The following is a 27,771-nucleotide window of genomic DNA, read 5'->3' as shown; positions in this document are numbered from 1 at the left end:
GAGAACCCAGTAACAGAACTGACTCATGATTCTCGTTTTATTGGTTTATGGCTTGTGGGCATCTCTCCCTCTCATTAGGTGGACTCCCAGCTCCAGGCCCCCCCGCAGGTTGGCCGGGGGAAGGGAGCTCTTTGACTAGCACTGGCATTAGTTGGCTGAGCCAGCCTGGGGCCCACCTCCCAGGAGAGGGGAGCAGGGAATGGGGCCCTGGGGCCCCGGTGGTGAAGGAGATTGGGCCCAGGCCACACACCCCTTTCAGGCAGCCTTCGTCCCAGTCCTGCTCACCCCGTGTTCTGACCCTCTGGAGCTAATACTAGGGCCAGGCAGAGGGGCTGGGGGCGAAGGGAAGAAGGCAGCCAGGCTGCTGCTGCCTGCAGGTTTGCTCACTACTGCTACAGCTGTGCAGGGGGAGCCTCGGCAGTGTCCTCCACCTTCGCCTTCCCTCCTGGCACCCGAGTGGCAAAGCTCCAGAAGGGTAAAGATGGCGGATGGGAGGGGACAAGCAATCAGGAAAACAGCACCCTGTGGTGCCCCCTCGGGCATGGGGGTGCGGCAGGAATGCAGGGCTGGGGTTGCACATGGGAGCAGCTGCAGGAATTCACTGCTCCAGGGGAGCATCTCAGCGGGCACTTTTCTGGGAGCTAAAAGGAGCGTGTGAGCTCAACAAATCCTTCCCACTGCATGTTTGGTCAAGCCTCCAGCCTGAATGCACCTCAGGAGGCCACTCTAACAGGTTCCTCCCAGACTCTCCCTGAGGTCCCAGCGGCCTCTCCTTTGTCCTGTGGCCTTGGGTGGCTGCACCATCAGTCCCAGGATTCTGCCCTACGGTCTCGGTTCATACCAGGCTTTGGACAAACTCTGGCTAAAGCTACCGCAGGCTCCTCCTGATGGACCTGGATGGGCCAGGAGGGTCCCTATTCTCCCCTGCTGGGGTCCCACCTGCCACCTCCCACATGGACTGGCAAGAGAGAGCACTTGGGCTTGGTGCAGCAGGGCTGGCGGGCACGGGCTCGGGGCCAAAGTTCCAAGCAGCAGAATTTCCCAGCTCAATCTGAGGTGACCCTTGTCTTCCCACCCCATGTATACCTTGCTGGCACCTCTGCCTCTGTCAGGACAGCTGCATTGAGTGGGTGTGTGAGGCCGCAGGGCCCCTCAGTCTCCGCCTCCTGCCCCCAGCCCACGGCCCCTCACTTGAGCAGGGAGATGTCATCAGCAAAGTCGTCGTGCTGCTGGCGCAAACAACGGAGGCACCGCCACTGGCACAGCATGAGGCAGAGCGGCAGCATGAAGAGGGCGCAGATGGCGGCCATGACATAGGCGATGGTCATGAGGGTGGACTCGTCAGTCTGTGGGATGTTGTAGCCACAGTCTTCCATGTCTGCTGTGACAAAGGGGCCCTCCACAGCCGCTGTCCTGAACTCATCGTGCACTGAGGGGGCAGAGAAAGGGACACGCTCAGCCAGGGAGCCCAGCGAGGCTCCAGGCAGGACACAGGGTACCCCGTCCCCAATCAGTCTGTGCTGGGACAGCTAGCCCTGCACGTTCCTCTTGGCAGGAGTGGTCCAAGCTCCACATGACTGATGGCACTGCCAGCTCCATTCTCCCCCAGTGAGGACAGGCATGGTCGCTTTCACTCAGGCTGTGATATGGAGCTCGCTCAGGCTGCTCTAGCTTAGGGTCTTTCACCAGGTGAAAGACAGGTACAAGCCAGGGTCCCTGCACACAGCACAGCGTGGACAAGAGCCTTCCCCTATGCATGGTGGCTGGGGCCAGAACCGCTCCCTGTAGGGATTGTTGATGGTGGGCCTCCAACCATGGGAAGGAATGGATGGCCCAGGAAAACTCATCCTACATTGTGCCCATCCCATTGAGCCCAGATGTGCTCACCGTGGCATGTGCTGACGGCAAAGCCGATGCGCTTGCGGGCACGGTCAAAGACGACGTAGAAGCCCTCCATGATGACGGCCCCCATGACGGTGCCTGTGGATGACTGTGACACTGCGAACTTGTAGCAGTCATCTTGCGATGTGGCCACGTCCTCTACTGACCGCAGGTATTGCTGTGGAGAAGTCAGTCCTGGGTCAGTCCACCTTACCTCACTTTTAGCCCAGCTCTACTTTTTTTTTGGTGGTGGTATTTCCAAAAAGGTTTATCCCCTAGATATTGTGCATTCAAGGCAGCCCTGAACCCCTCTGGCCCATTCCTGGTCTGTTTCTACCTCCAGGGCTCCTGTGGCTGTCCCTTGTTCTCCCTGAGCCCTGAGGGAATCAGGCTGGGCTACATGTCTCTTCCTGCATGGTGTGAATAGTGGGAGGAGGGGGGACAGGGGGCTCCTCTAGCCCACTGCAAGGGACCTACCTGTGGCAAGATGGTGATGCGGAAGGACTGGTTGGTGACCTCGCCCATCAGGTAGAGTGAGATGACGGGGAAGATGTTCCAGGGGGTGGTACCAGCCTGCCAGCACACCAACTGCTCCCCGAGCCAGAAGCCATCCGGGAACTTCTCTGTCTGTGTGGGGAAAGAGGCTGCTAATGAGGAAGTACCTCCCCACCTCACCGGTGTCTGCGTGTGCTTACATGTGTGTGTCTGTAACTGTGCATGTGGCACCAGGGATGCAATCTAGAGCCTCACAACAGTGAACCAAACTGGGCAGTGTCACCAGCTGTCATGGGTCCCTTGCTTGTTTATATTAGAGCCAAAATTGTAAAATGCATAGAGATTCCCCCTGGTTTGGTGAAGTGTGTGGGTTCATGACTCTGGCAGGGCAGATGTGTGAGAGCAAATAGAGGCAAATGGAGAACAACTCCGGGCACTCCATGGCAGGAGGGTGATGGGCAGACAACTAGTTTCCCTTTGCTCCACCCCCCCACCCCCCAGTCTGCCTGAGCCCATGCTCAGGCCCCTCACCGAAGAGGCTGCCTTGATGGATTTCACTGCAGCCTCAAACACTTTCTTGGGCAGGCGGAGGTTGGTGGTGCCGCTGTCCACAATGCTCTTGTCATAGTTGTACTAAGAACAGGGAGATAAGGGTCAGAAAAATTACACTCGGGGCCACACTCCGTGGACATACCCAGCCCAAGAAGCTGGACCCCAGAAAACAGAATTGTGGGCCCAGGACTGAAAGGGTGAGGCAGATTGGAGTTACCACAGTGGGCATTCCAGCTTTACTACTTCATAGCTGACCCCCTCGGCCACTGACATATGTGTCCCCATCTCCTCTGCATCACTGAGGGGCAATAATGGTTCGTACCTCTGAGTTAGGGTAGGGGTAGGATGAATGAGCAGGTTTGCCCCTGTAGGATAGGGCTGGACATTCAGGAAGTGCTGATGACCTTGCTGGAATTTGAAAATAAACTACGGGTGGGAGGACTTTCAGTCCTTTTCAGTCCTTTTTCTTTTTTTTTTTTTTTTTGGGTTTGTTTTTAGGCCACACCCAGTGATGCTCAGGGGCTACTCCTGGCTCAGTGCACAGGGATTACTCCTAAAAGGCTTAGAGGACCATATGGGATGTTGGGGTTCCAATCTGGTCTCCTTCCCTGCTATACTATGCCTCTGGCCCAACTTCCTTTTTTTTTTTTTTTTGGTTTTTGGGCCACACCCGTTTGACGCTCAGGGGTTACTCCTGGCTATGTGCTCAGAAATCGCCCCTGGCTTGGGGGGACCATATGGGACGCCGGGGGATCGAACCGCGGTCCTTCCTTGGCTAGCGCTTGCAAGGCAGACACCTTACCTCCAGCGCCACCTACCCGGCCCCCCTTTTTTTTTTTTAACTGAATACTTTAATCCATCTACCAACAGCCCCTAAACTGGCTGGCCAGGGTCATCTCTAGAAGGAGATGAACCCCGCTCAAGGCATGGAGAGGATTTGTTTGTTTGTTTGTTTTGGGGGTCACACCCGGCAGTATTCAGGGGTTACTCCTGGCAGGCACAGGGGACCATATGGGATGCTGGGATTTGAACCACCGACCTTCTGAATGCAAGGCAAACGCCTTACTTCCATGCTATCTCTCCAGCCCCATTTTTATGATCTTTAAAATGATTAGCTATTGTCCAGGGCTACCTTCCTACTGCCCCCTGGTGTCCTTCCTTGATAGGCTACCTAGTATGCCTCAGCTTGGTACGGTGTTAATAGGATTAGGTTTGAGGAAATCTAGCATGTGGTTTACACCATTTGGTCCTTACAAAATGGTGTCCCTCCTTGTTCAGAACAGAAGAGAAGCCTGCCATGGTCTGGTCCCACTTCTTTTTTTTTTTTTTTGGTTTTTGAGCCACACCCGGTAACGCTCAGGGGTTACTCCTGGCTATGTGCTCAGAAGTTGCTCCTGGCTTGGGGGACCATATGGGACACCGGGGGATCGAACCGCGGTCCGTCCAAGGCTAGTGCAGGCAAGGCAGGCACCTTACCTTTAGCGCCACCGCCCGGCCCGTCCCACTTCTTAAGTGACGCTGGCTTTCTGGGTAGGACAGCCCAGGAAGTTACCATATTTTCCGGCATATAAGATGACTTTTGAAACAAAAAAAAGTCAACCGAAAATTGGGGGTCATCCTATACGCCGAGTATATCCCGAAAAATGTTGCAATGTGCCGCTAAACGAAAATTGTCTGAACATTGCCACAAAACTAATTTTCCAACTCGATCCTGCACCAATCACTGCAAGACTGCTCGGACCGCCTCTCTAACTCAGCCAATCCAAGCAGGCTTTTGATGCATGCAAATTAGACAATGTTCTGGACCCGAATCTACATTGTAAGAAGCCTGCTCAGATTGGCCAGAGTCAGAGAGGAAGTCTATTACAGTATAATCTTTGAGCCTTTGCTTGTTGTGATTGGCTCACTGTGGTAGATGAGCACAGGAACACATGCAGCACATGCAGCACAGGAACGCTCTGTCTGATGCAGTGAATATAGGCCTAAACCTATGTTTGAACTGCAAAATTAGGGGGTCGTCTTATACGCCAGCAAATACAGTAGCTGTGTTCACCAAGTCCCACAGTGTGCCAGGCTTTTTGTAAGGCACCATTATTCACTTTCTCTCCCTTAACCGCAGTCTTTGGAAAAAACTGTTCCTGCCTCGGGTTTACAGATGGACAAACTGGCAATAAGATACAGAGACCTGTTACAGGACAGCCCAGGGCTTAGGCGGTCTTCAGAGCCAATGGGGACACCCCGCAACCTGGGCAGAAAACCCAACCACACCCCATACACGAGTCCCCCACCACGCCTGCAACCCGGTGGTACTTAGCTTCTCTCAGACTCAGCAATCACCATGCTTTCTACAGCCCTGAGCTGCTGCCTGCCTGTCTGCTCAATGCCCTGGGTGGGCGGGGAGTTGGGGAGACCTCTCTGTGTCCCCTGGCTTTCTTACTTCCTTGCAATCCATTCTCAGGTCCTGCCCGTTGATCTCCACTCGCACGATGATCACCTCGTAGTACCACTCACGCCGGATGGGTGTGTACCAGAGGCTGCCCGAGTACAGAGCCGGGTCGATGCCCCCAATGATCTAGGAAGAGAGAAGAATGGCCGGGCCCGCAACAAAGCATGGCCAGGACAGTGGGCCCAGCTCAGTCCCTATCTTTCCGAAACCTTTGCTTTTCTTCACTCTCTAGAGTCAGCCACCATTTGATTCATTAATAGGTTTATAGGACACTGAACTGTAAAACTGTTCTCGTTTTTTGTTTTGTTTTGTTTTTTGGTTTTTGGGCCACACCCGTTTGACGCTCAAGGGTTACTCCTGGCTATGTGCTCAGAAATCGCCCCTGGCTTGGGGGGACCATATGGGACACCGGGGGATCAAACCGCGGTCCGTTCCTTGGTAGCACTTACAAGGCAGACACCTTATCTCTAGCGCCACCTTCCCGGCCCCTGTTCTCGTTTTTTTGTTTTGCTTTTTGGGCCACACCCAGTGCTGCTTAGGAGACCATATGGGATACAGGGGATTGAACGCAGGTTAGTGCATGCAAATGCCCTACCTACTGTATTACAGGCCAAATATTTTGCTCATTATATCCAATAATCTTGTTTGTTTGGGCATCATACCCAGCAGTATTCAGTGGCTACTCCTGGCTTGGTGCTCTTGGGGAAAATTCTTCCGCTGGTGTTTGGAGGACTAACCTGGGCTAAGGAATCTATTTTGGGTCCATACTAGCTGTGCTCAGGTGTTACTCCTAGCTTAGCACTCAGGGCTCACTCCTAGAGGGCTTGGAGGACCATATGGGAATCCAGGGATTGAACCTGGATCAGCCATGTGCAATGCATCCGCCTTACCCACTGTACTATCTCTTTGCCTTCCAATGCCAACTTTGGAACCTGGCTCCCAGCCCCTTGAGTTATCCCCCCCAGTCTCAGTCTGAATAATTTTGGCATAAGGTTGGCCTCGCTTTTATTTCCTTTTAAACTTCCTTGTCTTCTCTAATCTTCCTCTATCAAAGTTCTCTGGAATCCACTATTACATTACCCTCTGTCTCTAACAGTGCAGTGGAGAAGAGGATGGAAATGGATATAGGAAAGGGGCAGGGAGAACTGGAAGATTCTCTGGATTCTAATCTCAGAGCCCTGAAAGTACCAGAGCCTTGGGGGGAGGGAGATAGGCACATGCCAGCTATCAGGGAGGGGGGACCCCCCTCCTCTGGACTCACTCACCATGCTCCCACCCACGGAGGCCACTGCCTCTGACTGGTTGAGGGGGAAGCCAGCGCCGCAGAGCTGCAGGGAGAAGAGGTTGGGTACGTGCGTCTGCTTGACCAGAGAGTCAAAGAAAGGCTCGAGGGAGTCGTCAGGCTGTGGAGAGAGACAGAGAGTAACTGGGGTGGAATAGGCCCCTTTCCTGCCCATGCTCAAGGCCAGGCAGAGCCAGAATTTCCAGAAACTTTATGGGGAGTGACAAGGCCAGACACTGGAATTTGGAGGAGGTTAGCAGCTGAGACCCCAAGTATCTCTGACCTCCACAGGCCAGGCCTGTCTCATTTTGGTGGAGGGCCCAGCGAGGGTGAATCTGATTCTTTTTGAGGGGACCATACCTAGTTTTCAGGGGCTACTCCTGGGTGCTGTGTTTGGGACTTAGGGAAAAGGGGCACAATGCCAAGGACAAACCATCATTCCCATACCCATCTGTGTCCCTTAGACCTGACTCATTGAGGTGACACCCAAAACCGTCCCCCTTTCCTCACTATTCCTCTAAGCAGGGGTCCTCAAACTTTTTAAACAGGGGGCCATTCACTGTTCCTCAGACCATTGGAGGGTCTGACTCTAGTAAAAACAAAACTTATGAACGAATTCTTATGCACACTGCATAGATCTTATTTTGCAATGAAGAAACAAAACATAAAAATACAATATGTGGCCCTCGGGCCATAGTTTGAGGACCACTGCGAGTCACTTCCTCAGTCCGTCCATCTGTCCCCTTCCTGTGGCTCCATATGTGGCAGCCCTTCCCCAGCCCCACTGTAAGGGTTCGTAGATCGCTCTCACCCTGGCAATCTCAGCATAGGCCAGCCCCAGGATGCCCTCCCAGTTGGAGCCATTGATGAAGAACTTGTCAGACTCAGTGATAGCAGCAATGTTGGCGCGCACTGTGACGTTGGGGCCGTGGGGGATGCTCACCAGGTCGGTGCCCAGCTCCCCTTCCCACTTGCCCTGGGTGTAGGGCACGTACACGCCCTTGCGGAGGTCCCGGTATGTGCTGGACCTGTGTGCGAGGAACACATCTGGGTACATGGAGATACACCGCCAGTACTAGGGGGTTGGGAGAATCCCATCCTTAGCTTGCTCCCTGTGCCCAAACCCCTCCCAGAAGTGCCCCACAGAGCTAGGGGGTGTTGAGGCTGCATCATAGACCCTTCCTGCACAGCTCTCGCAGCACTTCTCCCCAGTGAGCTTGCATTCAGATAAGCTCTGGTGGGGCTCTGTCTCCTGGTCCTGGTCCCAAGTGCCTTCTCCTAGATGGGGATGTGCCAAACAGACCTAGGCTTTGTGCATTGTCTGCAGTGGCATCAGCTCTGGGAGAAAAGGGGCCTTTGACTCTCCTCTGCCTTGGGACCTAGTGGCACCATCAGGCGGGGTAGAATCAGTGCCAGGCGGAGGGCAGGGGAGTGTCTGGAGAGGGGCCTCATACAAGTGTGTTTGCTGAGCGAGCAGGGTAAACACCATGTGAGAACAGCAACCTCATCAGCAGGCCCCTAAATTTAAAGTTTAATCGCCACCAGCATGTGTATGTGTGCAATCAGTAGGAGAGATTGGACAGATGGATTCCCTGGCCTTGGCCACACCTTCTCCCTAATACTTTTTTTTTGTAGAGCCACTCCCAGTGATGTTTAGATATCACTCCTGGTGATGCTCAGGGGATTATGTGGGGTGCCAGGGATCAAATTTGGGTAGGCTGTGTGCAAGGCAAGTGCCCTTCTCACTGTTACTGCTCTGGTCCCTAACATCTTTTTAAAAAATCTTTTTGTGGCTTTGGGTTATAGTTGGGGCTACTTCTGGCTCTATGCTCAGGAGTGACTAAACTATGCCAGGGGGTCATGTGCTACCAGGATTGGAACCCAAGTTGGCAGCATGCAAAGCAAGTGTCTCCCCGCTGTATGATTTCTCAGGCCCCATTGCCTCCTGATTGGCAAGTTAAAGGGGAAGGGGCCTGAGGATTCAGGAGATGGAGCGGTCACTGCCTCTGCACCCCAGTCTACAATCCAGCAACCTTCTGCTTGTGTCTTCACCTCCATACATCAGAAGTTCCCTCGCCACTTCCCACTTTTTTTTGGGGGGGCCACACCTAGTGGTGCTCAGGGGGTTACTCTTGGCTCTGTGCTCAGAAATCACTCATGGTGGGCTCGGGGGGACATATGGGGTGCTGAGGATCAAATTTGGATGGTCCACATGCAAGGCAAATGCCCTGCATGCTGTGCTATTCCTCTGGTCCCCCTTTTCTTAAAAACTCACCTTATCCCCATTCTAACAGTAGGCAGGGCTGCTGGGAGTGGGGCAGGGGAGGGACCTCTGTGCTCAGGATGCCATGGGGGCTCTCCCAGGGGTCTCATTCCTGCCTCTTGAACTAGCAAAGTGGCTTCAAGGGTCACAGCAAAGGGGGCTGCAGAGAACCCTAAGGGTGCTGGAATGAAGCCCCGCATCCCTCAGACAGAGGGAGCGAGGCCCTGAGGTGGTTCTGGAAGCTTCTGAGGTTCTTTCTGTCTTCTCTTCCCCCAGACAGAGCTTGTCTGAATGCTGAAGAACCTCGTGGCTGTCTGTTCACCCCGCACAACACTTCCTCCTGGACCTAAGGACAGCCTGAGGGGCACCCCATCCCGACTCACAGCTGCCTCTGGTAGTAGCGGTGCAGGAAAGGATGGGGAGCAGCACCCACTGCGAAGTTACTGCTGCCTGTGTCCACTAGGATGTTGAGCTGTGGGAAGAAGGAGGGAGTGTCAGAGCCGAATGCTGCCTTCGCCCCAATTCCCAGCTTCTCTGCTCCGAGGCATGGCCTTTTGTGAAACTCCCTATGCTACCCCCGCCACTTGTGCCAGATCCATTTGAATGGACCTGAAGTTCTCAGGCTGCCCTATGTGGCCTCAGCCCTGGTTCATTTTTTTTGGGGGGGGGCCCACACCTGGCAGCACTCAGGAGTTACTCCTGGCTCCATGCTCAGAAATTGCTTCTGGCAGGCCCGGGGATCATATGGGATACCAGGGATTGAACCCGGGTCCATCCTGGGTCGTCTGCGTGCAAGGCAAATACCCTACTACTGTGCTGTCACTCCGGTGCTGCCTGCTTCTGAGTTGTCTACAGAACCATGTTTGCTGGTATGTCCAGCCATGGCCAATGCATGCATGCATGTATATTTCATGTGCACACACATATACACATGTGCATATATGTATGTGCAAAGTCCAGCCCTCCTCTGTCCCCTGCATAGGCACCCTGTCCCTATGGAGCTGTCCTCTCCATGCAACCCTATCCATCCTCTGTGGTTCTCCTAGTGGCCCCCGTCAGGTGCTAAGACAAGAGCTCTTTGAGGGGCTGGCCCTGGCAAGGGAGGCCACAGGAATCAGGATGGCATGTGGGTGCCTACTTGTTTCAGAAAAGCCCCTTCTGTGGCTGTCTGGGCAGGGACATAGGGGCCCAGGCTAGGTGCTGTACTGGTGAAGGAGACAAGGACCTTCTTAGGAACCTAGTGTGCTGTCTCTAGCATGGACCCCTTCAGGCTGTGCAGGGCCAGCTCAGGGGTCCCTACTCACGCCTACTCTCAGAAATAGGGTCCTCTATAAATCAATCGTGTGCTCCCCTTTTCTCCTTGACACAGGATCCCTCACTACTGCACCCTCTCATCGTGAGCTCCGGGGTCCCCCTCCCTAGTGTATTTTCCTGCACAGGGGATCCTGGCAAATCTGCACCCCAACCTCAATCCTGTGCCCCAGGAGGCTTCTTGGTCTCCCATATTCTCCAAGACTGGGGAATCCACTCTGACTTTAGTCCTTCCCCACCTCTCCCCTGGCCTGATGGAGATTCAGGACTGGACTTGGCCAATGGGCTAGTGATTGACAAGTGGTTACCCCAGTCTCCAGGACTCACCCACCTGCCAGGCTGGCTTCTGGTATGGGGGCCTGTCTCCCCATCAGCCTTCCAGACCACTCCAGGAACTAGGTTCCACTGAGCCCCTATTCCTCTGGCCCCCAAGAAGTAAACCAGGAGCCACTATCCTAAGCCTGCTCTAGGTGTCTTGGGCATCCCACCACCCCTTCCTGCTTCTCAGGGATGCAGAGACCAGGATGCCCCCATTCCCCCCAAGCCCCACACTGCCTGGAAAGGGGTGACCAGGCCAGCCAAGCAGAGGCCTCAGCTGCAGCCTCCCCTTGGGGGCAGTCCCTCTCCTTGCTGAGGCCCCTACCCTATTCCAGATCCTTCCCTCAAGCAGATCCAACCGTCCCACCAACACCCTGTCTGGATTTTTGCTTCTGGCATTTACAAATGCTTGAGTCTCACATAAAATAAACCTCTTCAATCTCACACCCGCCTCCAGCCTCCTCCTCTCTCTTCTCCCTTCCCAACCCCAGTTCTCAGCCAAGCTGCTTTCAAGTCTTCACCTCCCACTCACCCCTCAGCCCATTCTAAAATGGAGCTGCACCCCTCCTGCCTCCCTCTCCACTATCACACAGCTCTTACTACGACACTGCAGCTTTCCTGGCACTCAAGACAAGCTTTGGGCCTGGGCTACAACTGCTGGACCCAGCTCCACTCTGTCCTCTGCTTGACTTCTCTGAAGCTCTCAACTTGGCCAAGCCCCCTGACATCTTCAAGACCCTCTTCTCAGTGTCCCAGCCCTCTTATTCCCCCATCTGATCTGTCACCTCCTCCAGAGGGCTTCAACCCTTCTCTCCCTCTGTCCTCAGGGGTACACCCACCACAGAGCTTCCAGGCCTGGCCAGCAACACCCCAAGCTGCTTCAGACAAGCACTTCTTTTTTTTTTTTTGGTGTTTTTTTGGGTCACACCCGGTGATGCTCAGGGGTTACTCCTGGCTGCTCAGAAATAGCTCCTGGCAGGCACGGGGGACCATATGGGACACTGGGATTCGAACCAACCACCTTTGGTCCTGGATCGGCTGCTTGCAAGGCAAACGCCACTGTGCTATCTCTCTGGGCCCCAGACAAGCACTTCTAAGGCTTGTCACCTGTCCTTCCCAGGTTCCCCACAGGGCGGAATGGTCCCTCTTCGGATTAATCCAGTCACGTCTCTGTCCAGTGCAAGTCCAAGCAACTGGTCCTCTTAAAAGTCTCACACATGGGGCCAGAGAGATAGCATGGAGGTAGGGCACTTGCCTTCCATGCAGAAGAACGATGGTTTGAATCCCGGCATCCCATATAGTCTGCCAGGGGCGATTTCTGAGCATAGTGCCAGGAGTAACCCCTGAGTGCTGCCGGGTGTTACCCAAAAACCAAAAAAAAAAAAAAAAAAAAAAAAAGTCACACACATGGACTGGAGAGATAGCGCAGTGAGCAGAACAGGACTCTGACTTTGTGTGTGACAGACCCCACTTCCATCTCAGGCAACATATATGCCTTCCACTCAGCAAAGTCTAGGACCTACTATTTTGTTGATCAGCGCTCAGGGGTTCTTCCTGGATCTACGTTCAGAAATTGCTCCTGGCAGGCTCGGGGGACCATATGGGATGCCGGAATTCGAACCACCATCCTTCTGCATGCAAGGCAAATGCCCTACCTCCATGCTATTTCTCTGGCCCTTGTTGATTTTTTTGTTTTGTTTTGTTTAGTTTTTTGGCCACACCTGGCAGTGCTCAGGATTACTCTTGGCTCAGACTCAGGAATTACTCCAGGTGGTGCTCTGCAGAATGGGAGGTCAAACCTGGTTTGGTCACAGGCATGGCAAACACCCTCCCCACTGTGCCCCCAGGGTTTCAAGATCATAGAACCAATAAGATGACCCTGAGCCCCGAAGGGTGTGTTCCAGCTTCCCAGCAAATAACACCCACGAGAGCTTCTTGGGAACCCAGGCTTTTCTTCTACCAGCTACCTCAGTCTCTCCATCCTGCTGTTGGACAAGCAAGTCTAGAGACACTTGACTGCCCTGACTGAAGAGTATCTCAAATATCCTTGGTGCCCCGCACATCACATGTTCATCCCGCTAGCCCTCTGGCCCTCTGACTTCCATCGTTTGCTGCTAGCCCGCTGTCCCTGTCCCTCTATCCCTCCATCTGTTTTCAGCCTCAGACAGAAGCCCATCTGCTCTCAGCTCAGTATTTTAAGATCCGACTCAAATGGAAGCATAAGAGAAGGTGATCGCTTCTCAGCCTTTTGGCTAAGATCAAGTGAAGAGAAGGTGAAAACTGTCCCCCTACCCTGCAACTGTGCGACTGTCACTTCACCTCAAATCTCACCTGCTTTACATCTAATTTTTTTTTTTAATTCACACTAGTGAGTCTCATGGTGACAGGAACTATTTCCTGAATTCCTAGGGAGGGTGAGAGGAAGGAAGAGGGATGAATGGATTGGTTCAGTTGTCAGGGTGCAGTGTAGAAACAGGGTGTTGGTGGCAGATGTGGCTTTCTCCTTTCTCTTCCCCAACTACACAGGGGAGTTGTGCCTTTAGGCAGTCACCCCCAGGGCTCATTCTGACTCAGATCTCCCTGGGGCAACTGCCTCAGGTGCCCAGGAGCCGGCAGCCAGCTGGGGTCAGGGTGAGGGCAGCCCAATCACTTAACAAACAAAAGTGCCCCTGGCGGCCCACAGAGGCTTATTAGCCACACGGGGCAGTGAACACTTGCCTGTCCCCCACCCCCACCCCTACCTGTAGCCTAGGCTCCAAGACTGAGACATAAAGAAGGGGTGGTGAGTGCCTAGGGCCAGGCCCACCTGTCCAGGCCCCCTATCCCTCACCCAATCAGGGAGAAATAGGGAACTCCTTGCGGCGTAGACAGGCTTCAGGTTCTGTGGTGAGTGCCTCCTAGAGCGGGGTCTGCAGTCTTTGAGGGGTGGGGTAGGAGGTGGCATGCTGAAGCCTCTGAAGCACAGATAAGCCTGGAGTCACACTGAGAGGTAGAGCTGGGCTTCTGTGGCCCAGGGGTTGGGGGAGAAACAGGCCCAGGTCTGTATGTGACTCTAACACACACAAGTTACAGAGCTTGGGGCCGGAGAGATAGCACAGCGGTAGTTTGCCTTGCATGCAGAAGGACATTGGTTTGAATCCCAGCACCCCATATGGTTTCTCGAACCTGCCGGGGGCGATTTCTGAGCATAGAGCCAGGAGTAATTCCTGAGTGCTACCAGGTGTGACCCCCCCCCAAAAAAAAAAAAAGTTACAGAGAACTTGGATGAGAATCGAAGGGCAGGCTGGAGCAATAGCACATCGGGGAGGACATTTGCCTTGCATATGCCAACCCAGGATTAATCTTCAGCAGCTCTCAGTCAGGAATAGCCTCAGAGCAATGATGGGTATGGTCCCCCCAAACAATAAACAAGAACCCCAAGAATACAGAGGTTCTCTGCACCCCCAAGCTAGGCTTTTCAGCTCCTGCTTCTCTCCCTGGACAGGAAGTGGGGACGCCCATGGACACATTGCACTCCCACACACCCCTGGATCCTAGTCTCTGTGTGCCCCTCTGACGCACATATGTGATGGGGAGGACCTGTGGATCACCACTGTACTGATGAGACTGGAGTTTCAAAGCTGGTTCCTCCTGGCATTTGCTTCCCCACAAAAGCCCATCTAAGTAAAGGCAGGACGTCCATGAGCAGACACATGACCCAAAACACACAGTGGAAGAGGCTGTTCAAATTCAGATCCCTGACCTGGGGAAGACCCAGCTAAGCCTTGTGCAATACAGGGACCTCTCTCTTGTCTCTCTTCTGCCTTGGTACCTCTAAATCAGCCTCTGTTTTCATCTTTTTTTTTTTTTTTTTTTTTTTTTTTTTGGTTTTTGGGCCACACCCGGCAGTGCTCAGGGGTTACTCCTGGCTGTCTGCTCAGAAATAGCTCCTGGCAGGCACGGGGGACCCTATGGGACACTGGGATTTGAACCAACCACCTTTGGTCCTGGATCGGCTGCTTGCAAGGCAAACGCCGCTGTGCTATCTCTCCGGGTCCTCTGTTTTCATCTTTGCCTGGAATGTTCTCTCCCTATTGGCACTAACTTATAACTTTTTGTTTGTTTGTTTGTTTTTGGGCCACACCTGACAGCATCAGGGGTTACTCCTGGGTCTCTGTTCAGAAATCACTCCTGGCAGGCTCTGGGGACCATATGGGATGTGGGATTCGAACCACCTTTCCTCTCGGGTTGGCTGCATGCAAGGCAAACGCCCTGCCGCTGTTCTATCTCTCCAGCCCCTGGCACTAGTTTCTATTTAACTTTCCAATCAGAGTTTAAACATTGGTTTCTCCTGAGGGCAGGGAACAAGTCTGTATTCTTTGCACCTGTTCTTTCTTTTTCTTTCTTTTTTTTTTTGGGGGGGGGGCCACACCCGGCGATGCTCAGGGGTTACTTCTGGCTGTCTGCTCAGAAATAGCTCCTGGCAGGCACGGGGGACCCTATGGGACACCGGGATTCGAACCAACCACCTTTGGTCCTGGATCGGCTGCTTGCAAGACAAACGCCATTGTGCTATCTCTCCAGGCCCTGTTCTTTCTTTTTTAATGTTCCGCTTTGGGACCATACCTGGCTGTGCTTGGGAGACTTCAGTGCTCAGGTCCAGCATGTGAAACCTGCTCCAGCCCCTGAACTACCTCTCTGGCATTTTTTTTTTCCTGGTGGTGGTGGGAGGTCCCATCCATCAGTGCTCAAGGATTACTTACTCCTGGCTCTGGTGGGGCTCTGGAGACCATATGGAATGCAGGGAATCAAACCAGTTTGGTGGCTTGCAAGGCAAGTGCTCTGCCTTCATCTACTCTGTCCAGCCCCCATATCTTTGTTCAAGGACACATCTTGACTGCATTTTTCATATGTGTTTAGATTACTGCACCTTTTTCTTTTCTTTTTTGGCTTTTGGGGCCACCCCCCTGCGGATGCTCAGGGGTTACTCTTTTTTTTTTTTTTTTTTTGTTTTTGGGCCACACCCGGTGACGCTCAGGGGTTACTCCTGGCTATGCGCTCAGAAGTCGCTCCTGGCTTGGGGGACCATATGGGACGCCGGGGGATCGAACCGCGGTCCGTCTCCTAGGCTAGCGCAGGTAAGGCAGGCACCTTACCTCCAGCGCCACCGCCCGGCCCCCAGGGGTTACTCTTGGCGATGCAGAGGGGACGGACCATATGGGATGCCAGGGATCAAACCCAGGTTATCCATGTATCAACCAACTGTACTGCTGTTGTACTGTACTCCAGCCCTGTTATATCTTTTCCTAATCTTACACGGAAGCCTGGTGGGTCATCTTGGAATGAAGTATCATTTCCTGTCCCCTCTTGCCTCCCTGGGGAGCCCTGGGGGTGTCAAGCACCCCATGGAAAGCCCTATTCACTGCCATGAGATGCCATAGGAATTTCCTGCCAACCCCTTCACCTTCATGATCCAAATGTTCACCGAGGTCTCAGGGGACACAGCACGTGCTGTGTCCTTAGCTGAAAGCACCCCAGTGGCACACAGCTAGCCTCCTCTTGAAACTGGGACAGGATCATTATGGGGTTCACCAAGCCCAGAGGCCATCCAAGAGACATTCAGCCAGGATCCAGTGGGGCACAGGGTGGGCAGTTGTTTGGGATAGCTGGTGTTAGAGAGGTGTTGGAGAGCATGTGGGTTCAACCAGTTTGCACCTGATCCCCTGAGCCTCCAAGACTAGGGATTCCTTATTCCCTTGGGAGGATACTGGGCTGGACAGGCACCAGTGACAGCAGCAGGGCCTTGGGGGTCATTTGACTTTGTGTGCCCTGCAGGTAACTATGTGTCTGAGATCCACCAGTTCACCCAGTCCAGGTCCCCACCCCATCCCTCCGCAAACAGAAATAAGTGAATGGCTTCAGGTGCTGTCATGGACATGCTCAACCTGAATTTTCTCCATAGGTTTTTTTTTTTTGGTGGGGCCATACTCGGTGATGTTCAGGGCTTCCCCTGGCTCTGCCCTCAGGAGCCACTCCTGGCAATGCTCAGGGGACCATGGATGCCAGGAATTAAACCTGTGGCAAGTGCTCTCCCCACTATACTATCACTCCAGCTCCTCTTTGTAGGCTTTTTTGGGGGGAGCGGTTGGGCGGTACCCAGGGGTTACTCCTGGCTCTGTACTCAGAATCACTCCTGGTAGGCTCGGGGGACCATATGGGATGCTGGGGATTGGACCCCTCTGTAGTCATTAAAAAAAAAATTTGGGGGGCCAGCACGGTGACGCTAGAGGTAAGGTGTCTGCCTTGCCGAGTGCTAGCCTAGGACGGACCGAGGTTCGATCCCCTTGTGTCCCATATGGTCCCCCAAGCCAGGAGCGATTATTTCTGAGCTCAGCCAGGAGTAACCCCTGAGCATCAATAGGTGTGACCCAAAAACCAAAAAAAAATTTTTTTGAGGGGGATTTGGTCACATCCATCAGTACTCAGAGTTCCACTCCCAGCTTAGTTCCAGGTATTGCTCACGGGGTGCCTTTGAGGCAATCTGGGCCTCTTGCATGCTAAACCTAGCCGCAGCCTATGAAGCCATCTCTTGTATCCCTTTCCTTAGTTCACAATGCTTTGCCTTACAAACGGTAGATCTGTGCTCAATCCCTGGCATCCTATATTGTCCCCGAACTGGCCTGGAGTGATTCCTGAACATAGAGCCAGGAATAACCCCTGAGTACTGCTGTGCTAGTGGAGCCTAGGGCTCCAAAATTAGGATCTAGGAAGCAAATGTTGAAACAGGAAATAATCCACACAGTGAAGAGGTACAAAATCGGGTTCAGGGACCGGAGCGGTAGTGTCTGTCTGCCTTGCAAGTGCTAGCCTAGGACGGACCGCGTTTAGATCCCCAGGTGTCTCATCTGGTCCCCCAAGCCAGGAGCGATTTCTGATTGAATAGCCAGGAGTAACCCCTGAGTGTAACAACAACAACAACAAAAAATCAGGTTTAGAAAATCCAGCACTCAAGCAAGGAATTCAACCACCCAAGCTTTCCGCTTCTAAGAGAGAATGTGTGGGGCTGAAGAGGTGGCGCAGCAGTAGAGCTTTTGCCTTGCAAGCAGCTCACCTAGGACAGATTGTGATTTGATCCCCGAGCGTCCCATATGGTCCCCCATGCCAGGAGCAATTTGAGCGCACAGCCAGGAGTAACCCCTGAGCATCACTGGGTGTGGCCCCAAAACCAAAAAGAAAAAAAAAAAAGAAGAACACTTATAGCTTCTTCAAAAGAATGGGGTTAAAAGGGCCAGAGCAACAACACAACAGTAGGGTGTTTGCCTTGCACGCAGCCAACCTGGGACAAGCCTGGGTTCAATCCCCATGAGCCCATATGGTTTCCTGAGCCTGCCCAAAGCAATTTCTGAGAGCAGAGCCAGGAGTAACCTCTAAGAGCTGCTAGGTGTGGTCTAAAAACAAAAAAAAGAGGGGGGGCTACCCAGAAATGTTCAGGGGCCACTTCTGAATTAGTACTCAGAGACCACCTCTGGAGGTGCTGGGAAAACCATATATGGAGCCTGGGATTGAACCTGGCCTCCTGCATGCAGAGCTCCAGCCCCCACATTACCTCCCCAGCCTCTCTCCTTAGTTCTCTTACTAAAGAGACCCAGAAAGTGCCCCTGATCCATTCTGCATAGGCCCCCAAGAAGAGGGAAGTTTGACAGTGGGGCACTCGTCTAGTTTTTCTTATCTGTGGGTACATCTCTGAGCTTGTGTCTTTGACCTTGTCAGTGCCAGAACTCCTAAAAAAAGAAACATAATGCAGAATCCAGAGGATAACCGTCAAAGCTGAGCTGTTGGGGGTTGAGGGCCACCAGTGTCTTCTGCATCCCTTTCTCCTCACCCCAGAGGTCTCCATATTGGAGCCCCACCAATCTTTCTGGGAAGCGAGGAGGAATACCATTTAACTTTTCCTTTTTGTGGCTTTATGGCCACACCCAGCAGTGCTCAGGACTTATTCCTAGCTCTGCCCTCTGGAGTCACTCCTGATGGGGATAGAGTGGGGGGGACCTTATATGGGATGCTGGGGATGGAACTTGGATTGGTTGTATGCAAGGCAAGGTCCACTCACTCTATCTCTCCAGCCCTTTAATTATTATTATTAGTTTTGTTTGTTTTTTGGTGGGGAGGCCATATCTGGTGGTGCTTAGGGGTTACTCCTGGCTCTGCACTCAGGAATCATTTCTGGTGGGCTCAGAAGATCATATGGGATATTGGGAATCAACCCACATTGGCTGTATGCAAGGCAAACGCTCTGCTTGCTATACTATTGCTCAGCCCCTCATTTATTTTGAAATTTCATTTTATCTCCTGAGAGGTGCCCAGGAAACCCGGGATGGAGCTCACTGGTGAGTCTTGGCCAACTGTGCTGTCAGTTCAGTGTCAGGGCTGAGGACAAAATGTTGCTTAGACACTGTGGTGCTGGGGAGCTCTTTTGTGCCAGGGATTATCCAAGCCACTCCAGTGGGTGAGGTCAGGGCACCATGTGGTGCCAGGACCCGTACCCAATCAGATGCATATGGCAGTCTAACTGCTGGATTATTTTCTGCCTTTTGACAATGCTTTTTTTCCTGGTTTTTGGTCTATACCCTATGGTACTCTGGGATTTCTCCTGGCTTTACACTCAGAAATGATTAACTCCTGGCAGGGGTGGAGCCATAGCTCAGAGGGTAGGGAGGGCATTTGTCTTGCATGTGACATACCTGAGTTCAATTCTCAGCATCCCATATGGTCCCCTGAGCCTGCCAGGAGCAACAATGCCTTTTGTATTTAATATGAATCAAACATTGACCACCATCAACTTTCAGTTGTAACAAGGACCTGGACTTCCACTCAGGGATCTGTCACCTGGTACTTGTTAAATAAACCTGAAGCCTGCTCTATTCTGTGAGGGGATGAGATCTGTGATATTTTTATATTCAAGCTGCAGGAATTACTATAAAGAACCACCTAACCTACAAAGAACATATAAGAAACTTTGTCATCTCTCATAGTATATGTTTGTTTGTTTGTTTGTTTGTCTTTGGGTCACACCCAGCATTGCTCAGGGTTTACTCCTAGCTCTACGCTCAGAAATCGCTCCTGGCAGGCTCGGGGGACCATATGGGATGCCGGAATTCGAACCACCGTCTTTCTGCATGCAAGGCAAATGCCCTACCTCCAAGCTATCTCTCCGGCCCCTCCCAGAATATATGGAGTTTTATTTGGATGAGGAATGATGGTTATTGGGCCACACCCAGCAATTCTCAGGGCTTCCTCCTGGCTCTGTGCTCAAGGATTACTCCTGGTGGTGCTCTGGGCATCTTATGTTGGGAATCAAACTTGGGTTGGCCACAGGCAAGGCACTACTTCTCCAGACCCATCAGTGCAGATCTTTGTCTGTGACCCCATTCAGCCTTCCAGGTTTCCATTTCCACGGTCACCTCCCAACTGACCCCATCCGGCCCTCAGAACCTGCTTCCTCTGTTTCCCACCTTGGTCCCCAAGCCCTGTACCAGGTGTCTCCCTGCTCCTTGCAGTCCTCCTTGTAACTAGCCTCACACCTCACTTGCCCTGTGACAGTTTTCTGTGGTCACTCTTTCTTCCCATGCTCCTTCTGCTAAAAGGCACCAAATTCCCTCTGTTGTTCCCCTGCACCCACTAAATCCATCTCCCCTTTATCTCTGCATACTCAGATCTGTGCCTGTGAGAGAACTTGGCAAGGCAGCACCAACTCCAGCCAGCATTGGGACTTTTCTTACTGTCTTTCTTAGTCTTCTTTCTTAGTCTCCCTGCACACACTTACATCAGCCCACACACCCAGAACAACTCCTCTTCCTCCTGACTCAGGGACCAAGGGGGCATATACAATGCAGTCACCTCTTCCAGTATCCTACTCAGTGGGGAGGTATGCTCCAATCTTACCTCCCTGAGCTCCCCAGCCCTAGCTTTTTCTCTATATACTGCAGCTTTGGGTTCCTTACATGGAGCTCTGGAGCTGATGGTTTTGATGCAGGAAGCCTGGGGGATGGCTGGCAAATGGACACAGCTCAGGTTGTATTGACAAAGCCTGGGACCCCCACTTTGGGAACCACTGCAATGCATCACTTGCTGCATAGTACTCTTCTGAGCAGGTCAGATGTCCTATATGTATCAATGCTCAGTGTCCACCCATCAGAACTCTGGTTTTGAAGAGCTGCTCTGTTTCACTAGATTCTTTCAGACTACTCTGATGGGGTGGGGGCTCACTCAGCATCCCCAGGAGGCAGAAAGGACAACCTTCTTGCAGATTGTGGGGAGGCAGAAATGGGCTGGATGAAGCACGGGGCTTGGCATCCTGAGCAGCGTGAATTGAAACTCACTATTCCTGGAGTCAGAGAGATAATACAGCAGGAAGTACCTGCTTTGCACACGGTTGACCGTGATTCAATCGTCAGCATCCCATAGGGTTCTCTGAGCACAGCTGGGTGTGACCAAACCCCCCATCCTCCCACCCCAACCCTGCACATACAAAAAGGAAAATAGGGGCTGGAACAATAGCACAGCGTTTGCCTGGCATGCGGCCAACCCAGGTTCGATCCCTGACATCCTGTATGGTCCCTCAAGCACCACCAGAAATGACTTCTTTTTTTTTTTTTTTTTTTTTTTTTTTTGGTTTTTGGGCCACACCCGGTAAGCTCAGGGGTTACTCCTGGCTATGCGCTCAGAAGTCGCTCCTGGCTTGGGGGACCATATGGGACGCCGGGGGATCGAACCGCGGTCCGTCCAAGGCTAGCGCAGGCAAGGCAGGCACCTTACCTCCAGCGCCACCGCCCGGCCCCCAGAAATGACTTCTAAGTACAAAGCCATGAGTAACCCCTGAGCACCACGGGGTATGACCCCAAAACAGGAAAATAAATTCATTGGCTCCTGTTCCAGAAAAGGAAGCAGAAGGAATGGGCATTTCTTGTATAGTTTCTGTCCATTTCTGGGCTTCTGGGGGGGCGGGTCCATGGATCCTCTGAGTCTACATATATGAAACACAAAAATCTAGACATGCAATTTTTTTTAAAATGTAGCCCAGAGGAGGCAGAGATGGCCAGATGGATGGAGAAAAGTGAAACAGTGACCAAAAGTCAGGGACATGTCCAGGTGTGGTCCAAAGTCTCCCACTATAGGGGGCTGGAGCCATAGTACAATGAGAAGGGCACTTGCCTTCTACGCTGCCAACTCAGGTTCGATCCCCAGTATCCCATAGGGTCCCCAGATCCCTTCTAGGAGTGATTCCTGAGTGTAGAGCCAGGAAGAAGCCTCAAGGCACAGCCAGATATGACCCCCAAAACATAATAAACCTCCACAGTAAAACCGGGGTTCCCCCCTCCAAGTTCACTCCTCAACTGCCTCACAATGAAGGTCTCAGAATCAACTGGGGTCACAGACCAGCCAGGTGGAGTAAGGGAGCCAGAGCATGTGGCCAAGATCACACAGAGGGGGAAGGAAAGAGCTGGAACCCTGCTCACTCTGACCCCAAAGTCCTTGTTGGTGCCATAGCCCCATTCTGTGTCCTTGTCCCAGGCCCCATCAGGGCAGAAACAGAAGCAGGAGCAGATCCTGACAATTCTGTTGCTCCCAGGCTGCTGGGGCTTGCATCTAGCCTCCGGTGACTTGGAAATTAAGGGGCACAGGAAGTAGGGAGGGGGATCAGAAGGGATGGGAGCCAGGTCTCCCCAGAAGGCCATAGTTGGTTTTTCTTTCTCCCAGGGCCCACAGGAGTCAGGGAAGTACACCCCACCTTCATAGCCCATCAAGGATAGGCCTCCAGCTAGATGTGCAGGTTGGTTCAAGGTGACACACACCAACACATGCTGGTCCCTTCTGTTCCCTCATCTTAGAGTCCCCGAGACATTGCCACAGCACACAGAAGTCAGCTTAGGGCTGTTCTTTCCAGTCCCAGGGGTGCAAGGCAAGCCCAGCTGCCCTGAGGGTCCCAAAGGATGCTGAGGAAGCAGGGCAGGACCAGTGGTTATGCCCACACCCACCTCAGACCGCTCAGCCTACAGGAGTGCCTTTCTGAAGGGTTTCGGCACCTCAGGGACCATCTTCCTTCCCCCACCTCCCAATGCTCTTAGGTCTGTGCCCAGGCAGCGAGGGGCAGGGGTGGAGCTGCAGCAGGCAGAGGGGGAGCAGAATGGGGGTGAGGTTCTGCAGTGAGTGCAGGAGTTGCAGCAACCTAACTTTGCTGTGCTAGAGGCAGCCCAGGCCTGGGGTTGGGCCAGTCCAACTTGTGCTCAAATCTCTACATTGTCAAAGTTCTGGGCCCTCTGGTTAGACCCTGATTTTCCCCAACACCACTGGAGGGCGAGGACTGGGGACCAGGAGGGAGTGGGGAGGGGGTTGACACCTGTTCACAGGGCCCCCCAGGCCCACAGTGGGCAATTCCTTTGTCCTTTCATGGGTTCTGTGTGTGATATTGGGAATGAAGGGAGATTTGGGGGAGGCTGGGAGGCTGCTCAGTGGAAGGGAGAGGGGAGAGGGATGCTTTGTGGATCATTGTTGCCATGAGGTTGGTCACCTCTGCGAGCCCAGAAGAACCAAGAAGAAGGAGCCCAGAGGAGCAGGGTCAGCCTGCTAGGTGCCCCAAACCCTCTGCTCCCCTAATCCGCTCCCTCCCTCCAAAGCTCTCTGCGGCAAAGCCCTCTGCACCCCTTAGCACGTTACTCTCCCAGTCCACTGCTCCCCCAGTCCTCTGCACGCCCGGCCCTTACCGTCTGCGGGGGGCTGCCCACGGTCATCTCCACGTAGTAGCCCTGGCCGGACTTGCCCCGCAGGTTGTCCACCATCTCCACGAAGCTGCCCCTGCGCGCGGGCGAGGCCTCGTCGGTCTCTCGGGGCAGCCGCAATCCCAAAGGGGAGACCCCCAACCCGCTCCGCAGGGGGAGCCGGATCCCGGGCTGCAAGCAATGGGCAGGCAGCACCCCGGAGCCCACCCACAGCAAGAGCCAGGGCAGGGCCGGAGCCATAGCGGCGGGCCCGGGCCTTGGGGGTGCTCTGCGCTCACGCGGGGCCCCCCGAAGGCCTCGATCGCCGGCCCCCAGCTCCAGGCGGGGCATCAGGCTCTGGCGGGGCGCGCAGGCCCCGAGGCCGGGGAGGCGGCACTCGAGCCTGGCTACATGTGCCCCACCGGCCCGGGGGGCCCAGCAGGGCTAGGAGGGGCGCGCATGGCCCTGGCGGCTGCGAGTGGCTGGGATACCGGAACCCAGCGCCCGGCTGGCTGGCTGGCAGCAGGCTGGGGCGGCGGCTGTCAAAGCCGGAGGGTTTTCCTCTGCCGCGGGATCGCTGGGAAGTGTAGTTTCCCCCACGCAGCCAGCCCCGCATCCGGCGTGGGGAAGGGGCGCGATGCCCTCTGCCGAGCCCGGGAAGCCTTGCAGCCGTGCGCCCCGCACCGTGCGCCCTGCGCTCTGCGCTCTGCGCCCTGCGCGCGTCTTCCTCCTCCTGCGCCCCAGCAGCGTCTGCCGCTGCCTTTCCCCCCCGGGCTTCGGGGAGACTGGCACGCGCACCCCACCTACCCCACCCCGGGGGGCTTTAAGGAGCAGGGGTGAGGGGCCCTGGGACTCATCCGAGGCGTGCAGAAGCCTAAATAGGGACTGGGAATGTTGGGGCCAGATTGATGGATGGGCCTGGAGTAGGAAAGAAAGCCAAAAAGGTCATGATGGTACCGACCCATCTGTGGCCCAGCCAGGGAAGTTGCTGATAGAAGCCAGCTGTGGTTTGGAGGAGAAAATGGAAACTTTTTGCCTTTTTTTTTTTTTTTTTTGGTTCATGTTTTTGGGTCACACACAGCAGTGCTCAGGGGTTACTCCTGGCTCTACGCTCAGAAATCGCTTCTGGCAAGCTCAGGGGACCCTATGGGATGCCGGGATTCGAACCACAGTTCTTCTCATGTAAGGCAAACGCCCTACCTCCATGCTATCTCTCTGGGCCCGGGTACTGGGAACCTTGAAGGACCCGATAAGGGAGGGTTGGGGCCAGATGGATGGATGGGCCTGTGGGTAGGAGAGAATGCCCAAGGGGTCATGATGGTACCGACCCTATTTGAGGCCCAGCCAGGGAAGCTGCTGACAAAAGCCAGCTGTGGTTGGGAGGAGAAAGGTGAAACTTAAGGGGACTCCGGGGAAATCCTGGGAAACGGATCTGGAAGCGGCTTGAAATGCTTTCCCTAAAAGTTAGGGGGAGAGAGAGAGAGAGGAGAGGGAAAAGTCGTTAGCACTGTTTATCTACAGTCCAGGCAGTTGGGCTCAGTCAGATGAGAATAAGGACCCCATGCTCTCTAGATATGGGGAAGCAAAGGAGGCATTCCTGTAGGTTGTATGATGCAGCAAGAAATTCCTAACCAATAAGCTGATTGCGCATAAATGAAAATGGAAAAATAGTAGCGGTGAGGCCGGAGCAATAGTAGTAAAGCGTAAGGTATCTTTTCTTGTACACAGCAAACTAGAAATTGACACTCAGGACCATGTATTGTTCCCTGAGTCTGCAAGGAGTGTTTCGGAATGCAGATCCAGGAATCAGTACTGAGCATGGCTTGTGTGGCTCCCCCCAAAAATAGTGGTTGGGGAAAGTTGACAATGGTAGGAGGGTTGGTGTTGGATCATATAATTCTATTATAAACATCATGGTGCCTTAATAAAAAAAAATTAAAATAAGAGATTTAGTACAAGAGGGCTTGCTTAGCATGTCACCAGTTCAGATTCTGTCCCTGGCACCCCTGAATCCTGTCAGAAGTGATCCTTAAGCAAAGATGTAGAGTCAGCTCATTGCTATATATGGCTCAAGAACAACAATAACAAAAAATGAAAATAGGAATGAGAGAGATGTGGAGCACATATTTTCTGCATGCAGGATCCCAAAGTTTGGTCCCCAGTACAGAGGATCACCAGAATGGACCCCTAGCACAAAGTTTGTTTTGATCCTTTGAAACAAATGAAATGGGGGCTGGAGCGATGGCGCAAGCAGTAGGGCATTTGCCTTGTACGCAACCATTCCAGGTTCAAATCCCAGTGTCCCATATGGTTGCCCAAGCCAGGAGTGATTTTCTGAGTGCAGAGCCAGGAGTACCCCTGAGCGCCACTGGATGTGGCCCCCCCCCAAAAAAAAAAGAATGATTCTTGGGTTGGGGCCAGAGAGACAGCACAGCAGTAGAGCATTTGCCTTGTAAATGGCCAGCTCAGAACAGATGGTTTGATTCCTGTCATCCCATATTGTCCCCGAGCCATCCAGGAGTGATTTCTGAGTGCAGAGCCAGGAGTAACCCCTGAGCACTACCAGGTATGACCCAAAAATTAAATAATAATAATAATAATAAAAGAATGATTCCTGGGACTGGAGCGATAGTATAGTGGTAGGGCGTTTGCCTTGCAAGTGGGATGGACCTCGGTTCGATCCCCAGTGTCTGAGCCAGAAGCTATTTCTGAGTGCATAGCCAGGTGTAATCTCTGAGCTTCACTGAGTGTGGCCTCCCAAAAAAAAAAAAAAAAAAAAAAAAGAATAATTCCTGACATAACAAAGTAATTTAGACATAAATAAGAATAATTCTTGAATGCAGAACCAGGAATAACCCCTTAGTATCTCTGAGTGTGGCCTAAAACAAAACAAACAAAAAATAGCTTGAGGACAGAAAGATAGCTCAAAGAGCTAAGTAAATAGAAGCTTTACAAATGGGAGGCCTGAGTTGGATCCTCAGCCCTGCATGGTCTTCCAAGCATCCTCAAATGTGACCTCTGAGCACAGACAAATATGGTCCCAAACCCATCTCAAAAAGAATATGCTTGAGAGGCCAGAGTGATAGCACAGTGGGCAGGGTGTTTGTCTTGCGTGCGGCAGATCTGGGTTCAATCCCTGACATCCCATATGCCTGAGTCTGCCTGAAATAATTTCTGAGCACAGAGTAACCCTTGAGTGCCTCCAGTTTTAGCCTAAAGACCAAAAGAAAGAAAAAAGAAACTTGAAACTTATTTCTGCATGTGGCATATTTTTGTTCATGTTACTGTTTCTCTTTCCTTCTGTTAGATTGCCATGAGAGTGGCAGAAGGAGTCTCCACATTGGGGCACAGGGGTCACACACTGGGTTGTGTTTTATTTGTTTGTTTGTTTTTTGGGTTTTTGGGTCACACCCGGTGGTGCTCAGGGGTTACTCCTGACTGTCTGCTCAGAAATAGCACCTGGCAGGCACGGGGGACCATATGGGACACTGGGATTCGAACCAACCACCTTTGGTCCTGAATCGGCTGCTTGCAAGGCAAACACCGCTGTGCTAGCTCTCCGGGCTCCTGGGTTGTGTTTTATACTTGTGGTGCTTCTCAGGGTTGCACACTGGGTTCTCGTGTACTGGGAATCACATAGTTAATGGCAGTGCTGGGGCTCCCCAACAACAGAGCCATGATGATCACAGGCAGCATATAGATGGAGCCAGGGGTCAAGCATGGAGCCTTGTAACTGTAAGGCAGGGGCTCTACCACAGAATCATCCCTGGGCTCCTGGAATACTTAGGATTTAAAGCCATAGAAATTCTGTCAAACCAGACTCCCAAGAAGCCATTTCTGGTTCTGCCATAGGGTAACGGAGAGTTCAGGTACTAAGAGCACTTACCTATTCTATTCCTCAATTTCTCATTTGGGAAAAGTGGGAAATGGGGCTGGGGAGGGGCTCAACACACAAGAGCTCACTCAGACTTGGCACATGAGAGGCCTGGATCTAATCCCAGCACCACAAGCCTCTCACAAGAAGTGGGCCCCTGAGCATTGCTGGATATGGCCAAAAAGTTAAAGAAAAATGATATCTAAAGAGCTTCTACAAGTCAGTTAAATCCTTGAACAACCTGGTAAGTTCAATTTTGTAATAGTGGAAGAAACCAATGAAAATAGTTCTATACCGGGGCCGGGCGGTGGCGCTAAAGTTAAGGTGTCTGCCTTGCCAGCGCTAGCCTAGGACGGACCGCGGTTCGATCCCCCGGTGTCCCATATGGTCCCCCAAGCCAGGAGCGACTTCTGAGCGCATAGCCAGGAGAGTAACCCCTGAGCGTCAAATGGGTGTGGCCCAAAAACCAAAAACCAAAAAAAAAAAAAAATAGTTGTATACCATGTTTCTTCTTTTATATCAGTAATTTTTTTTTTGATTTTTGGGCCACACCCATTTGATGCTCAGGGGTTACTCCTGGCTAAGAGCTCAGAAATTGCCCCTGGCTTAGGGGGA

The 27,771-nt window shown here is 52.9% G+C and overlaps 1 protein-coding gene across 2 annotated transcripts; it reads right to left on the bottom strand.

Moving 5' to 3' along the window:
* Window positions 1–19: 19 nt before the first annotated feature.
* Window positions 20–24,028, bottom strand: BACE1 (beta-secretase 1). Of its 2 annotated transcripts, XM_049778166.1 has the most exons (9): window positions 23,289–24,025; window positions 9,303–9,391; window positions 7,468–7,684; window positions 6,640–6,777; window positions 5,366–5,500; window positions 2,908–3,009; window positions 2,359–2,508; window positions 1,888–2,059; window positions 20–1,429 (listed from the first exon to the last, which is right to left on the bottom strand). In XM_049778166.1, the coding sequence occupies exons 1-9, from the start codon at window positions 23,631–23,633 to the stop codon at window positions 1,188–1,190; spliced, it is 1,590 nt and encodes a 529-aa protein (XP_049634123.1). In that variant the 5' UTR covers window positions 23,634–24,025; the 3' UTR covers window positions 20–1,187. The 2 variants fall into 2 exon arrangements, with proteins under 2 accessions (XP_049634123.1, XP_049634124.1); XM_049778167.1 differs by lacking the exon at window positions 5,366–5,500 and having other exon boundaries at window positions 23,289–24,028.
* Between the last annotated feature and the right edge of the window lie 3,743 nt (window positions 24,029–27,771).

The sequence above is a fragment of the Suncus etruscus genome, chromosome 8, assembly GCF_024139225.1.
Source record: "Suncus etruscus isolate mSunEtr1 chromosome 8, mSunEtr1.pri.cur, whole genome shotgun sequence".
NCBI lineage: Eukaryota > Metazoa > Chordata > Mammalia > Eulipotyphla > Soricidae > Suncus > Suncus etruscus.
This window is presented reverse-complemented; position numbering and strand designations above follow the sequence as displayed.